At 42.3% G+C, this 16,965-nt stretch overlaps 1 protein-coding gene across 4 annotated transcripts in view; it reads right to left on the bottom strand.

Moving 5' to 3' along the window:
• DLC1 (DLC1 Rho GTPase activating protein) overlaps positions 1 to 16,965 on the bottom strand; it is a 349,900-nt gene that overhangs the window by 8,581 nt on the left and 324,354 nt on the right. For all 4 annotated transcript variants that reach the window (XM_084627584.1, XM_084627585.1, XM_084627586.1 and 1 more), the window contains 5 exons: positions 11,160 to 11,223; positions 6,806 to 8,232; positions 5,327 to 5,503; positions 3,214 to 3,373; positions 2,793 to 2,991 (listed from right to left, as the gene is read on the bottom strand). In XM_084627584.1, coding sequence (XP_084483710.1) covers positions 2,793 to 2,991; positions 3,214 to 3,373; positions 5,327 to 5,503; positions 6,806 to 8,232; positions 11,160 to 11,223 — 2,027 coding nt within the window. The remainder of the gene's footprint in view (positions 1 to 2,792; positions 2,992 to 3,213; positions 3,374 to 5,326; positions 5,504 to 6,805; positions 8,233 to 11,159; positions 11,224 to 16,965) is intronic.

Raw genomic sequence — 16,965 nt, 5'->3', positions numbered from 1 at the left:
CTTGGGCAGGAAATTTTGACTCGTGTTTTTATAAAAACAAAGTCTGAAAGAAAAAAAAAGGAAATAACCCAGGCCAGCTCTGCTTCTCAGAGTGAGTGCCAGTGAGCCACCTCCAAAAAGGCAATTTGAGGGGCTGAATCATTTGGCCTTTCCACCATCATTGGCACTGCAAAACTTTGATGACATGCTCAAGAGAAACTTGGCAGTATATCTCATCTGTAATTCTCTCACTATTAACAGCCCATTTATTTTGTATCACTTTGAGCATAAGCTAAACTGTAGGGTTTTTTTAAACTGACGTAGGTGATGATGTTAGAATGTTTTAAAGAGTACACTAAAATATCTTACATATGATCTACTGCCTTCCACCCTCAACAAGCTCAAGACATTTTACAAGTGGTGCACAGGCACAATCAGCATACAATATGCTAAGCATAATACCAAGGGGAGGGGAAATTCTGGCCATACACCAGGAAGAAAAATGTACAACTTCTAAAGGATTTTGCTGTCTATGGACAGCAGATCAAACTTCTGGCCTCGCTCACCCCCCTTTTATGGGCACAGCAGCTGCAACCCCTGCAGATCAATCCCAGGGGAAGGAGAAGCAGAATAGGGGAGTGCAGTTTTTGTAGCACTGTATTAAACTTCCCCTGGCACCAGCCACTAGAAAGTATTTCTCTGCAGGGTTTGTATCCAGGGTGGTGGGACAGCCATCATTCCTCTCCACCCCATATCAGTTGGTGCTAACTGAGTCGGCATTAGCACAACCTCTTCAGCCCTGTAGAATTCCCATGGGGAGCTTTGGGGGAAGGTGGGGTGTGACGTAAGGCATTCAGCTATGGTGATGAGGGCAGTGATGAAACCTAGATGGATAGCATGAAGAGTCCCTCATAGTGCTATGCTACCATGGAGCCTAGGAGGACACCATGGGACCACAGAGGCAGCATGAAACCACAAGGTCCATGTATGCATCAACCTGGCCTCCCGAGGAGGTCAGAGGATCTAAACGTTATGACAGCTGATGCCCTCCCATTCCAAAGAAACGGTTAGGTAACAGCTCAACACAGAGGAGAATTGGGGTGTGATCTGATCATCTCTAGTATGCTAGCTGGGCGGGGGAATCTGCAAAGGGACTTCAGTTTTGCAACACTGAGCATCATGGTACCTCACTTTTAGGCATCTGGGAGGGAGAATCATAGGAACAACTGCAATCCACAAAGCCGAGTTAGGCACCTAGGCTCCCTCTACAATGAATAGGGAAAGATAAGCACTTAAGAATTCAATCCACAAAGAGTCAGCATGCCAGCTGCCAGAGCTAGCTAATCGGATATGCCAATGAGAGGTAATGTGCTAAGCCCTGCCCCTTTCTTGGAGATAGGCATGTAACTCTGCTTACTGATCCATGAACAGGAATCGGCCGCCTAGAGTCAGATGACTGAGATGCCTAAGATATTTCTTGCTAAACGAGTTAGGCACCTGCCTCATGCTATGCAGAATGGCTGCTGATGGCACTTGCATCATCAGCACCACCCACCTTGTGACTTCTACCTAGTGGTTAGAGGACTTGCCTGGGATGTGGGAGACCCAGAACCAATTCCTTCCTCTGCCAGAGGGGGAGAAAGGATTTGGACAGTGGTCTCCCACCTCTCAGGGCAGCGCTCTAATCTCAGAGCTCTGGGATAGTCTTATGTGGGGCTCCTGCAATCTCTCCTGCCGAAGCTGTTCCACTGTGGAGAAACAACAAAAAAGTGATTGGAGCTGGGAGACTGGACCGGAGTCTCCCACCTTTCTAGCCCAATGACTGTTCCACTGTGGATAAATTAAATATAGTCACTGGGTTAGAGAGAGTGAAAATGACTCTCTAGGCCACTGATTAAGGGCACCCACCTTGATCTTAACCCTCCTTGAAACGGGACTGGATCAAAGTGCATTAAGTAACTAACTGCCCATCAGCAGGGTCTACAAGGACAGTTTGTCTGTGGCAGGCTGGTGCGGGGTAGAGTCACACCTCAGCATGCCATGAAACAATTGTTGGTGTAGACAAGCCCCTAGGTGCCAAGTGAGTTTAGATGCCAACAGGGTTTGGGAGGAGTCTTGTGGATTGCAGTAGAGCCAACACTGGGCCTCGGGTGCCTAAAGTACCATTGTGGTTCCTACCCTAGGCACCAATAGTAGAAATGATAAAATGGCAACTGTAAGATTAAAAATGTTTTCATAAGCTTATGAGTGCTGCTGTCGGGCATAAAATGACACAAGATGAAGGAATGTCCCAAGTTTGATCAATCCTGATGTAAAAGAACGTAGTAATTTTCAAAGCAAGTTTGCAAATTTCTTCAGAAAGCTCTCCTAACCCTGTATCTGCATGCCCTCACCCCACTCTCAAATGAGACATTAAGATTTAAAATAAAGTTTATCACCAACTGTGCCAGGAGAAGACAGGAAATTCCAATTCAAAGAGGCAGAGGGTTTGTATTGGTTCCAAGCATTCAGAAACAGATGAAACTGGGAGAATTTGCCAGCTACATCACCATATAACTAGAGAACCAAAAAGCAGTTTCACAAGAGGCAGGATGACAAATAATGGAGACTTCAAAAAGAAAGTAAAGTATACGATGGTATCAAATGGCATTGTTTCCAAATTCCCTAGTAGCCAACACATGTGGTGCCCAGATGAGGGATATATCTGGCAGTTCAGCCTTGTAAATTAGACATTGTAGGAGTGCATATTTGGGAATATTTCTCTGAAACCAGGGCCCAATTTTCTGTCTCACCCTGGGAATCTGAGGACTTACATTGGTAGATCTGTAAGAACGTCTCAGAGAGTTTATTGGTCATGAGCGGCTCAGGTAGATCACGAAAGTACTGCTTTACCATGTCTGCTACATCATAAGCAGACTGGCCCTCATAGTTAACGCTGTCTGTTGAGCTCTCATTCATTTGGCGCAAAGCCTGGATTCTTGACTTGACTCCAGATTTCCTGAACAGTCCAACCTACATGTGTTTGCATATTTAAAAAAAAAAAAAAAGAAGACATTAATCCACCAAGGAGGTGCCAATTCCTACAGTCCTATCCACTGACTTCAACGGGAATTGTGCTTGAATATGGCTAGAGTAAAAAAGAAATAAGGGCTTGAAGATCTGGCTCAAGAACAATAATCAATCAAGTGCTGGGATGGTGACAGCGTAGTGGAACGGCAGTGAAGTGAAACTAACCTGATCCAAACAGTGGCTGCGGAGGTACCGCATTGCTTGCTGAATGCTCTGTGGGAGAGGCTGCCCTGTACGCTGGACATTAATTGGCAGGGGAACTCCAAACACATTTCGGTCTTTATAATCTGGGACCTTAATCCTTTTCATAAACTTTGGTACAGCCCTATTTAAGCAGAGAGAATGAGAAGGAGAAAGCATAGCTGTTAGCACAGCATACACATCATTCCTAACCACACCCACCCACCCACCATCTTCTGGATTCCAGTAGCTGTAACATGCTAAAAAAATAAGTGAAATAGTATTCACTCTATTAAAGTCTTTCTATGTGAAAGCCTTAGCAGTAGCACTGAAAACATTTAATCTTTTCCAGAGAGGACGGCGGGGGTAGAAATGGAGCATATCTATGTTAGGAAGGGGCTATATGTTGATTGCAAGCATTAATAGGTGGTGCTAGTCTATCAACTCCAGTACGACAAATGCTATGGGGTAGAACAAGAACCAGGATGAACTATAGTAGAGTCAAAATAAATCCCGTGGCCAACAACCCTTTATAATGTAGCTTCTTTAGGTCTCTCAAGAAAGATGGGCATGTGAACAATAACCTTTTTGTATGTCAACCACTCATTCTATAAAGCTCTCAAGCCAGGCTGACCGCCCACCCGTATGTGTAACAGCAGGAAGCTGATGTAATACATTTGAGTTTGTCAGCTAAAAATTTCAGTTCTTCAAATGACCTCTTTGAGGGACCCCCCTCCTTGCCAGGCCCCTATTTTCAATGAAAGGCCTTTCCATTTGCTTTTGACTCAGAGGAAAAATGTACCAGAGCTCAAAAGAATTATTTACTCTTGGAGTCTCAAGAGTGTTTTCTCAAATAAAAAAATCCTTTAGCGTCTGAAAGTGTTGAGATCATCTCGCTAATGAAAGAGAAAGTTAATGTAGGATACAAAACTTCAGAGGACACAACAGTGTTAGAAAACAGGGAGACTTAACTATACAATGTATTATGCTTTTGGGGGATAGCGTGTTCTACAAAAAATAAAAAGAATCAAACTTTATTACACTATAGTTAAACATGGGGCACTATTGATATATGTGTGAATAATACTTGCTTTGTCAAAAAACACGCCAGCAGAATGTGAACGAACACATTACGATCCCCACCGAGAATCTGAAGCATGCAGGGATAACCGGTCAATACTTATTTCTGTCTTTCAGAACAAACAACTTCTGTATTTAGCATGGCTCACATAATAACAGCCTTTGAACAGGAGCTACTTTGATGTTGGAGTTAAATAATCAGAGTCCTGGAGAAAGCAGGAGGCCATAAGAACGAAGGGGGGAAAAAATATTGTACTTTTTGCTGCTTTAGGGTTGCACAGACTATGCAATACAGATATGGCAATAACAGGTTTTCTATTTCACTAATCTGACAAAAAAATATTGACTGGGTAACGAAAACCTGAAGCGGCTACAGGAAAACTCTGCGTTTTTTTCCAAACTTGCTGAATTTTTTTATTTTGTTTTTATAAATAACTTAACTGGATTTGGGTTTTTTGTTTAAAACAGAATGTATTCAGCATAAAAAAGGTTAGTGGTCAGATAGTGACACACTCAAAGTGATGGAAACTTACTCAGCTGAAGTGCCCTGGCATTAAATAAATGATATAAAGAAGAATACCAATGACGGAGAAAGGCAGAAGACTTTGAAGACAGTTTTCTGGTACCTTAAGATGTGCTGAAGTAGGTCTCCTTAAGTGCAAATTCTTTTAATACATGATTATTCCTTTGTGCTGTGAATGCTAGCTGGACTTTTCCCAACACAGCCAGCTCGTCTGTGTTTCATGAGCATCTGTATTGAAATGCACTCCCATGTCCCTCCCCGTTAATTGCAGCCACTCTCTGTGGCTCCCTCTTAATGAGCATCTGACACCCAATGACATTAAAACAAAGTGAAGGGTTAATGGGTTTAGTATTGTCCTCTGAGGCTAGAGCCCCCTAGGAGGGTGGCAGAATGTTAGATGCAAGTAAACAAACAGGGAAGATAGTTGGGGATTAGTGACATGTTTTCTGTATTCATTCATTACTGGCAAATCCCAAGGGTTTGAATGGTCCTTACCAGCTGAAGCCATGCTTATTGGAAGGTGTGTATTTCTCCAGGAGGGCAGTTAACTTCAAAAGAGAGTATTTCTGCAATAGGTTCATCTGTGCCACAGACTGGCTATTAATCTGTAATGACACAGAGCTCAAGCTGGGCCCGTGGGAGCTCTGAAAGCTGTGCCATCTCAGTTTATGCCTGCAGGAAAGGAGGGGAAAATAAAAAGCAATTTATTGAAGTGTCTTTGGAAGGTACATGTGGAAACCACAATGAAAGGATTCTCTCTAATGATGTGGAGAGCATATGTTCTAATGAGTGTATTTAAGAATGTGCCATTTAGAAGAACATTCCATTCCGTATTGACATTTCTGACAACATCTGGAAATTTTGCCTTACCTACTACATATCAGAAACTCTTAACTCCATATATATAGTAGATAAGGCAGAATTTCAGGTATTAATGTGGGAGCACACAACCTGGGCTGATTACTGCGATGTAGTTAGTGCTATCATGGCAATTTGCACAATATGGTACGAAGGGGCACTATGATGTTCAAAATATGGCACTTCCAACAAGTTGTAAAATGAAGGATTTGACCACATAGCCATGGTCTCTTTTGTGATGCTGTTTTGGAAAGAGCAGGGATACCACCACCAGTATCCTCTCTTATTTAAAATTCTGGCAATTACATTCTACATTTCCCACACACCCCAATTTCAGCTTGACAAGTTCTTCCTCACCCACACTCAAAAAACTATTTTAATGTTGCTGGTGAAGATGACTCTGACATTGCACTGCAGAAAGAGTTGCATTTCAGTGGTGAACACAACATTTTGAATAAACAAATACACTTTTTTAAAGTGGCTTGGTTGGAAACCATTCCAGATTAAAGGTGCTATAAAAATATTATCCTCACCATTAATTTCTGAAACTGATATGTAAAAGTCACATATTTGCTTTAACCACCACAGTTACTTCTGTGCTAAGGCTTTAATTCGGTCTAATGCAGGGGAGGGCAAACTATGGCCGGAGCGCTGGATCTGGCCCATCAGGGCTTTTAATCTGGCCTGTGGGATTGCCAGCCCTGTGGCATAGTGGGACTAAGGCAAGCTCCCTGCCTGCCCTGGCCTCACACTGCTCCTGGAAGTGGCTGGCACCATGCCCCACCCCACTCCCAGGAGGTAAGTGGCGCCGGGCCGGAGCCCACACCCCAAACCTCTCCTGTACCCAGCACCCCAATCCCCTTCCCTAAGCCCCCTAACTCTTTGCTGCACCCCAAGCCCCTGCCCTGAGCCCCCTCCTGCACTCTGCACCCTAACTCCTTGCCCTGAGCCCCTTCCTGCACACCACACCTTCTCCCACACCCCGGACTCCCTCCTGCATCCCAACCCTGTGCCCCAGCCCAGCATGACCCTGCATATAACTTCTCCACGCAGATGTAGCCCTTGGGCCAAAAAGTTTGCCCACCCCTGGTCTAGTGGAAGAAGCCTGTTACTGACCTGTTGGACCGTGTCAGTGATGCACCCACCCCAGAGTCTCTTCTGTCCTGCATTCCTGAGGGCTCTTCAGTCTCAGTCAAGGAATTTCCTGTACTGTCAAGGTCACTGGGGGTTGTTCGATCATTATCTACATCAAGGTGAATCTGCTTTGGAGAGGAAGGGCATGGGGAAACAGAATCTAGTGCTGAATCGGAGTCCCCTTCATCTGAAAACTTCTCTGACCACTGGTTCACTATTCTCTGCATCCCTTTTACATGGTACAGGATATCATCCAGCTCTGGAAAGATGTCTTCATTCTCAAGGTCTGCCAGGTCACCTGTACTGGAATACAGAATTGAACCTGGTACATTGTCATAAATGCTAAGGCGGCTGCCCACTGAGCTAGAGGAGTTGCGCCTTTTCCCAGTGCTCAGTTCCTTGGAGCTTTCTGCACTGTTCTCCCTCCTGAGGGAGAGATGTCCATGTCCATGAAAGCTTCCAGTTCTCCAGTTCACTGAAGAGTTGCTCTCTGATGGGGAGAAGTTACCATTGGAGAGCGCTTTGGGAAAGGTGCCTGGCTTGTGGTCTTCAGGGATAAAAAACACAGTGTCTTCTGCAAAACTTCCCCTGTTCTTAAAGTTCTGCTCCATGACATCACTGAAGGTTGATTGGTTGAAGGGGTCGAAGCCTTCGAGGTACATTCCCACCCTTTTATTATATGCACTGAGGCTGCGTGTTCTTGTGACGGGGCTGGGTGTGCTGACAGCGCTGCTTGTCTCAGACTGACTGCCACTACTGCTGGTCTGGGTGGAATTGGAGACGCTCCTTTTTCGTACCATGGGGACGTTAATATGATTGCCATTGAGAGTAGAAATTTCCACACAGTTAAATTGTTTTAGCTTGTCCTCATCCAGGCCCTCTTTCAGGATGGGCCCACTGATAATAAGACCCAGTTTGGAAGGGGCTTTATTTTTGCCATGGTGAGAGCTCTTGATTTTCAGGCTCTCCATTCTCTTTAACAGGCTCTTCGTTTTAGACCTCGCATTCTTTTCATTAGCTTTCATGTTGAAGCTGAAGCTAGACAGCTCCTTAGGCGAGGGCAGGCTGCTGAAGGAGTCATCGTTTGTTATGAAGTTGCCTGATGAGCAAACGCTAATGACTGAGTTTGTTCTGGTGGTGGTTGCCTCACTCTGGGGGGTGACTTGGTGGCTACTGGTGCTGCTGGTGCTGTGAATGGAAGCTACCTCCTGACGCTCACTGAGGTCTGTCAGCACGCTTTCGTGGCTAACTGCGTTCGTCAGGAGAGGAGCTTCTGGGGATGAGGGATTCAAATCCTGTTTTGGAGGGAAGACGTCAAACTCCTCAAGCCTAGACCACCTCTTGCTGTCCCTTTGAAAAGTCCATTTACCACTTATTGCACAAGGCTCATCTTCATCGGAATCTTCACTCTGCGAGCAAAGAGAGCATCCATAAGGTATAATGGCAAACTGGTAGTGATGATGGCAAAGTCCTTTCAGTAAGTATACTTAAGTGTGTGATCTTGCTATCATTTGAGTTAATATCAAGACAGCCATGGGCTTCAATTAGAGCAAGACTGGGCCTTTGAAGCCAATCATAGGTCATGATAACACATAATATGCAATATATCTTAAGACTTATTTTTTTTTTAAAATAGATGAAATATATGTTTGAAGTTCATTTCAAAGCTGTCTTGCAGACATAAAGCAAACAGACCAAATAATATAATCTGCCTTAAATTGCTCTTTTCAACAAACCCCAGTATCTCTAGGCCTTTAATTAATTGGTCACAGTGGATACCCTTGAGATCAGTGGAAATTCCTGGCATACATAAAATTTTAAACCAGAGTCAGTGAGGGGCAGGTCTCACTCTGGTCTCTCTCCAATGTTACTCTGTTGAGCGTGGCTTTGTTTATATTCCTTTGCAATTAAGAGATGCTTCTCAGACATTCTCAATTGTAGTAGCTTAACTTCTTACACATCCTTGAAGCTTAAATGGTCTTATAACTGTGACTAATGAGATAGCAAGAGAACCTATTACACTGCTACAGTTTAATGCCTCCAGGCTCTTACCTGGTCCTTTCCTCCCCCATAACCCAGCAGCTGACACTAAGATTGTCCTGTGAAGTTTCTACTTCAGATTAGCTCCAGGCAATTTTAAACATTACTTCATAGATACTGAGCAGTAAAAGCCAGCAACAGTGTGTAACACAAGTAAATTGTCAGTAACCTCTCCACTGATTATATTTGATGTATGGGCAGAGCCTGAGGGTATGTTTCAGCATTGCCGCTTAAGCCTCAATCTTTTACTGCAAGAGAATGATCTTGTATGACCACCACACTTTTCCATCTACATGGAGAAGATCATATGACACACAAGTTGGAAGACCAGAACTAAAAAGAGTACTATTTTAACACACCATAGCAATACAGGATACATCTTTGGTGCTAAACAAAGAACAAAACGTAAACTTGCCAAGTTAGTTTTCTACATAGTTAATATGTGCCAAAGTTCCAGTTTGTTTAAACTGTTTTCCTTAAGAAGACAAAGTACCAAACAAAAAAACCAACACCACCATAACAAAACCAAAAACCCCACAGAAGCCATTACAGATATACGTATGTACAGCACATAGAGGACACACTGCACTCTGTGGTCCGGATGCTGAAACTTAAGATTCCATTCCTGAGTGAGGAAACAATGGAGAAGTTTGCCTTGTTAATTAAACTGGGAAGTTTGCCTACAACAGGAAAATTACCTATGCCTGACAATGGGTGCCACTCAATTGGCATTGAACATGATTTGACTACAAGGGAAGTCCAAGAAAACAGTATTCATTCAGATGCACCCATTGCTGACACTGTCAGCAACAGGTAATTTTCCTCTTGTAAACAAGGCTTTAAGAGCCAAATCCTGGTCTTCGTTAAGTCAACAAAAGTGGAATTTGGCCCTATATTTGTATATTACTCTACTGATGCTTGAGTCAAAACCAGAAATAGGTCCAAACCAAAACATAAGATCCAGACTTTGTAGAAAATTAGGCCCATTTTTAACACAAATCTTGATCACTCCGTTGTTAATGAGGCTCAGAAACAAGAAAGAGACCTGATTTCAGGAAACAGAAATCTTCTGGAAGTCAGAAAACTTCATTATACATTTCTTATGTGTATGCTATCACAAAATGTTATCTTTCAGAACCTTCTTTGCTACATACCACAAATGGATGGGGGGTGGGGGGCAGGGAGAAAGGAGACTGATCTTGGTAAACACCCTTAAGATTATTTGCAAGCATTCTTGTCATGAGAATGGCAGCATTGTATTGCATAAGTTTAGTCATCTTCATCTGCAGCTATTCACTTCCAGTGGACAGTCGTGACTACTGTTGACCTTTAGCAGGCAGACATGCTTTCAGACTGCTATCCAGCTGTTCAACTGAACTGAAGAGAAGTTCCTCCCCACATCTCCAAAAAACCTTTCACAATGCCTTTGCCCATCAATCAAGGACTTACTCCAGGGTATAATGTTTTATAATGCCAATTCCTTTATTTATATCTTACTATTAAAAATCAATAAGCACAACTAAACTTTTCATAAATACTATCATACCAAATCCAAACTAGAAATTCTATCATTGCTCATCTTGAATGGTAGTGGTCTTAGTTTAAGACTCACTGACTAATGAGATTGTCCTGAGCGAACAGCAGAGAAACTCTACAAACCATGCTGATTTCCTTACCAATGTGCTTCAAGCTTATTTAACAGTATTCTTCAGAGATTTTGCCTTAGTTTAGATTAGTATTTTAAACAGTGATTAAAAAGCCCCTGAGTAATGGGTCCAACTCTGCAAGCTGAGCATCTTTTGGGAAAGGTTGGGAATCCTCCGCTCCCTCTGAGCCTGCCTACATGAAAAAGCATTTTGGTGTTCTAACTGGGTTCTGAAGAGTCAGCTCAAGTTAGCTGAGATGATGGACTCTGGTCCATGCTGATTAGTCAGCACCATATGGGCTGAGTCATCATCACAGATGAACACGAGAGTGTGAATAGTTGACATAAGTGTACTGACAGGTCACAGTAGTTGAGAGTGCGCCACATCCGTGTCTCAGAGTCCGTAAAAGATTTAGCTGAATCAATGAGTGTATTCGCTTACAGGGCCAAATCCTGAAGTCCTTAATCAAAAGATCACAATGAAGAGTAAAGAGTGTTTTACCTGTGTAAGGATGCCAGATTTGGCCCAGGAACAATCTTGCGCTGCAGCTAAATTAGATGAACTACGAGATCATGTTCAGCTTTTTTTTTTTTTAATGGTTCTGTAACGTAGGATGTTAAAAAACAAAACAAAAACAAAACACATCTTACCCTTTTTCTATGTGGACTAATTTCTAGCTTCATCACTGCACATTTGTTTAAAGTATTTAAGCGCCTGTGGAACAAAACAAAACACACCAAGTTAACAACAGCAGGCCTATGACTTTTGTGACGCTGGCTATTTCAATTAAAATGCCTTTGTGAAGGCTATCTCCAAACTCCTTTGCATACAAAGAGCCACAAGGGGAGCCTCAATTAGCAATTATGCTTAATTATTAACACATTACTTCATCTGAATTCTGGGTGAGAAGAGTAGGGGTAGAGGAACATTTACTAGTTTCCCTGGGTCTAGTCAAAGAGAAGGAAGTGAATAACTGAACAGTCCAAAGAGCATAGAGACAGACCAAGTTTGAAAGTGCCTTTAAATTAATGAATTACTAATAATTATTGCTTAATATCAAATATCTTTTTACATATAATCCTGAAGCAAATTATCCCAACATACATAGAATAAGGTACAAAGAAAGTGCTTCTCTGCAACTGTGGGTGTAATGCAGCCTGCTGTTGCTTTAATTTTTTACCCTTCTAGTTGAAACCTCAAAGAGGAAAACTAATTTTCCACACATCAGGTGCCTATTTTGTTCCTCTGTGGTGTAACATAAATTACTTTCAAGACAGCCCCAGGACAACTCTACTAATCTGTTAAAAAAAAAAAAAGAAGAAAAAGAAAATCATAGACCTTGTTCTTCCTTCCAAGTCTGTACAGTTTCTTTCATATCTAAGACTGTGGCTCTCAAAATAAAAACAAACAAAATTCATTGCTGGGTAAGAGTACAGCAGCTATAATTAACCAGGCTCCCCATGAAATGCGCTTTTAAATTCATACTTTAAGGCATTACATGCATCTTTTTGTATAATCTTCTCTGGCTGGCTGCTGATCCAGTGCCCATTGAAGTCAATGGAGGTCTTTCCATTAAATTCAGTAGTGTTGAATCAGGCCCTGCGTGCATACAGTTCCAAGCAGAGTAATCTGACCTTTCTTAGTCCTCTGATAAATTAGGGCACTGAGTTCATTGAGAGCAGAATCAAGCATATAAACACTCCCAGTTTAAAATGTAGGTCTTTATTTTACAATGTTGATGTCTTTTAAGCTAAATTTGGAGAAGCTAATATACCCCTAGTTTCTCTTTTTTTTTTTAAAAAAAGAGAAACTAAAAGGAAAATCCTAGATACCTTTACGTATCAGTACTGAGTCTTGTTAATTTTATGTAATAACTTAGTAATGCCTAGAGGATGAACCACCAACCTCCTTCACTTTCTGCCCACCTTTTGCACAGACAAGGGTTTTTACACAGGGTTTGACCCGGCACTCACTGATGTTTATGGCAAAGCTTTTATTGGTTTCAGTTGTGAAGGATCAGGCCCTTAGGAAATGGAGGATCCAGTTACATGATAAAGATGAAACAAAGGTACAGAGCCTTGCTCAAAACTAAGGTCACACAGCAAGTAGGGGGCAGGACAGTCTCCTCATTGTTCAATGGGTGGTCCTAGGCCCTGTTTCCAGTGCACTAGTCAGCCCCTGCTCTGAAGACAGAATTATTAATTTCCGTGTGTGCTTTCCTATGGCTCTCATCATTGTAGCATGAGAGAGTGTCTCTCAAACATTGCTATTTATTTTCACAACACCCCTACAAAACAAAGGAGTGGGATTATTCCCATTTACAAATGGGAAACTGGGAGTAGAACCCAGGTCTTGACTCTCAGTCCTGTGTCTCCTTGCAATAGACTGTCCTGTCTCCAAGTGACAAAGATTACAGTGCACACCACCATTCCAAAACATCACTCCATGTTGTCTTCAGAGTAATAATTCTGTCATGAAACTTGTGGAGTCTGATTCCACTGATACCAGCTTGACACTTGTATAACTTCATTGGCTTCCATGCAGTTACTCCTGATTGTGTAATGGAGAGCAGAATAAGGCTCACTGGTCTTTAGACAAGTATCAGAGGAAAGCTGACATTCTGGTGTGTGAGGCCTTACCAAATAGATATTGAGTCGGAGACTAAATACAACAGACCCTGAGGAGGGCCCTACTCACATGAAAGTGTTTCTGCCTTAGAGTAAGATTCAGAACAATTTTGTCTGAAGAGTGTATTCAAAATTTATTTTTAATTCCTCCTTCACACTCTCTCGCTGATCTCCTCTCAGAATGTTATAGGGGACATTTTTCTCTTGCAAAACATTGATGAGATATGTTGATTCTCTTTTTTGGATAACCTGCATTGTGCTAATGTTATATATTCAGTGTAGTTTTTAAACTATCAACATGAAAGAAAAACAAAAAATGTAATGGAGTTGTTCACAAATAACTTTTACAACAGGGCTCAGCTATGTGATTGTGACTAACCCTCCTTTTTGGATTGCATAACAGCAATTGTTAATTTAATTTTGAAGAAAAATTAAAACCTTTCTTCAAAATATGAATTCCCAAGTGTTTAGTTGCAAAAAACCAAACTAAACTAGCTTTTTTAAAAGCATACCTGCCCTACTGTGAATAAAATGTTAATTACTCAAAACACAGGTCACGGTATATCTTCCAGAGGAGTAAACACTATTTGGCTTTTCTTTAACTTTAGATTTATAATTTGGAACTCCTGGGCCTCAATCCAAAGCATACTAAACTTGGCCTTCAGTTCTGTTTCATGTAACAATCTGTGAATTTTACAGTATTGAAGCATTTGCCTCATACAGCAAAGAAGCTGCCACTGAGTCCCCATATCAGGTTTTATCTATTTCCAGACTGTTGCATTTAACTAGCCTGACCACTTTGATCTGTCAGGGGAAAAACATATTTAGGGCCTGCCTGATAAGTGACTCTTTGATTTCACAAAGATTATATTGTAGCCTGCCCTCCCCCTCATTTAAAATACAACCCTTGAACAGCTGAATGAGATAAGCGTAGAGACTATTTCTACAGAGATCCTTTTAAAAAACAACAAAACCTCCAACCCCTCACAAACACAAATATGAAAGCAAGTTAAGATCATCCCTTTATGAATGAGATCAGTTACAGGAACAACCAGGCATGTAAAGATTCCGTTTCAGATCTGACATGTTTTCATTATAAAAACAGTTTCCTTTTGAAAATCTAAATGCTCTACAGAGATGTCTCAGATCTGTGTGTTTCATTTAACAGTCCCATAATCACACCTCCAGCTTGTTTATACAGGGCGAGACACTGAAACCTTTAATCATGTTGCATAGTGGTGCCTTACTCTATAAGTAGTTCCACTGAATGAATATTATATATAAATACACACGCACACACCCACCCACCCACCCATATTCAGGTTACAAAAACCAAACACTCAACGGTATGAAATGCTGGGATTAATGTTGCCTTTGCAACCTTAATTCAGCCCCCATATGTATATGCATTATATGATCACATACTATTTTTCCATAGGACCCCTGTCTCATTCAGTGCATAAGAATGATGGTGCTCAATTAATGAGCAGCTAGTCAGTATTTTGTTTTGTCCTCATTATTCAGTGTGTGGCCTTAGGTCTTATTTCCTGCACACTATTCAGAATTATTTGCCAGAAGCTGGGAATGGGCGATGGGATGGATCACTTGATTACCTGTTCTGTTCATTCCCTCTGGGGTACCTGGCATTGGCCACTGTCAGAAGACAGGATACTGGGCTAGATAGACCTTTGGTCTGACCCAGTATGGCCGTTCTTGTGTTCTTATTAATTTCCTCATGGACTTTTCTATGGCTCTCATTACTATAGCATCTGACAGGTTTCAGAGTAGCAGCCGTGTTAGTCTGTATCCGCAAAAAGAAAAGGAGTACTTGTGGCACCTTAGAGACTAACACATTTATCTGAGCATAAGCTTTTGTGAGCTACAGCTTACTTCATCGGATGCATGCAGTGGAAAATACAGTGGGGAGATTTTATATACATGGATTTTATATACACTCTCGTTACAGTGTGTATGGTAACACCCATTGTTTCATGTTCTCTGTGTATATAAAATCTCCCCACTGTATTTTCCACTGCATGCATCCGATGAAGTGAGCTGTAGCTCACGAAAGCTTATGCTCAAATAAATTGGTTAGTCTCTAAGGTGCCACAAGTACTCCTTTTCTTTTTGTGAATACAGACTAACACGGCTGCTACTCTGAAACCGGTCATTATGCAAGGCACTGAATTTAGCCATATGGAGTGGAAATCCATCAACTTCATGAAAAAACTCGTACAGATACAGACAGACATCATCTTCCTTTCCAAATGCAAACAGATGGACATCGTACCAAAAGGACTGAAGGTAAAAAATCCATTACAATCTACATACCACACAGATTATGCTGACAGATTGTGCCACACACTCTCAAAGAAACTGTGGAACCACCTGATTTACATCCTGTACAGCAAACAGGGAAAGATTAAGAATGAGCTCTCAAAACTGGATACTCTCATAAAAAACCAACCCTCCACACAAACTTCCTCATGGCTGGACTTTACAAAAACTAGACAAGCCATTTACAACACACACTTTGCTTCTCTACAAAAGAAAAAGGACACTAAACTATCTAAACTACTACATGCCACAAGGGGCCACAATAGTGGTTCCCTTAACCCACCCAGCAATATTGTTAATCTATCCAGCTATACTCTTAGCCCAGCAGAAGAATTTGTCCTATCTCGGGGCCTCTCCTTCTGCCCCTCCATCCCTACGAACGTGATACAGTTCTGCGGTGGACTAGAATCCTATTTTCGACGTCTCTGACTCAAGGAATATTTCCAACACACCTCTGAACAGCATACTAACCCACACAGACCTTCCTACCAACACTACAAAAAGAAGGATTCTGGGTCGACTCCTCCTGAAGGTCGAAACAACAGACTGGACTTCTACATATAGAGTGCTTCCGCCGACGTGCATGGGCTGAAATTGTGGAAAAGCAGCATCACTTGCCCCACAACCTCAGCTGTGCAGAACACAATACAATCCACAGCCTCAGACACAACTCTGACATCATAATCAAGAAGGATGCCAAAGGAGGTGCTGTCATCATCTCGAATAGGTCAGAACACGAACAAGAGGCTGCTCGGCAGCTCTCCAGCACCACATTCTACAAGCCATTACCTTCTGATCCCACTGAGGGTTACCAAAAGAAACTATAGCATCTGCTCAGGAAACTCCCTGAAAAAGCATAAGAAGAAATCCGCACAGACACACCCCTGGAATCCCAACCAGGGGTATTTTATCTGCTACCCAAGATCCATAAACCTGGAAATCCTGGGCACCCCATCATCTCAGGCATTGGCACCCTGACAGCAGGATTGTCTGGCTATGTAGACTCCCTCCTCAGGCCCTACGCTACCAGCACTCCTAGCTATCTTCGAGACAACACTGACTTCCTGAGGAAACTACAATCCATCAGTGATCTTCCTGAAAACATCATCCTAGCCACTATGGATGTAGAAGCCCTCTACACCAACATTCCACACAACGATGGACTACAAGCCGTCAGGAACAGTATCCCCGATAATGTCACAGCAAACCTGGTAGCTGAACTTTGTGACTTTGTCCTCACCCATAACTATTTCACATTTGGGGACAATGTATATCTTCAAATCAGCGGCACTGCCATGGGTACCCGCATGGCCCCACAGTATGCCAACATTTTCTATGGCTGACTTAGAACAACGCTTCCTCAGCTCTCGTCCCCTAATGACTCTACTTGTGCTACATTGATGACATCTTCATCATCTGGACCCATGGAAAAGCAGCCTTTGAGGAATTCCACCATGATTTCAACAATTCCATCCCACCATCAACCTCAGCC

This window comes from Lepidochelys olivacea (genome assembly GCF_965140295.1).
Source record: "Lepidochelys olivacea isolate rLepOli2 genome assembly, chromosome: 4".
In the NCBI taxonomy this organism is placed as follows: domain Eukaryota; kingdom Metazoa; phylum Chordata; order Testudines; family Cheloniidae; genus Lepidochelys; species Lepidochelys olivacea.
This window is presented reverse-complemented; position numbering and strand designations above follow the sequence as displayed.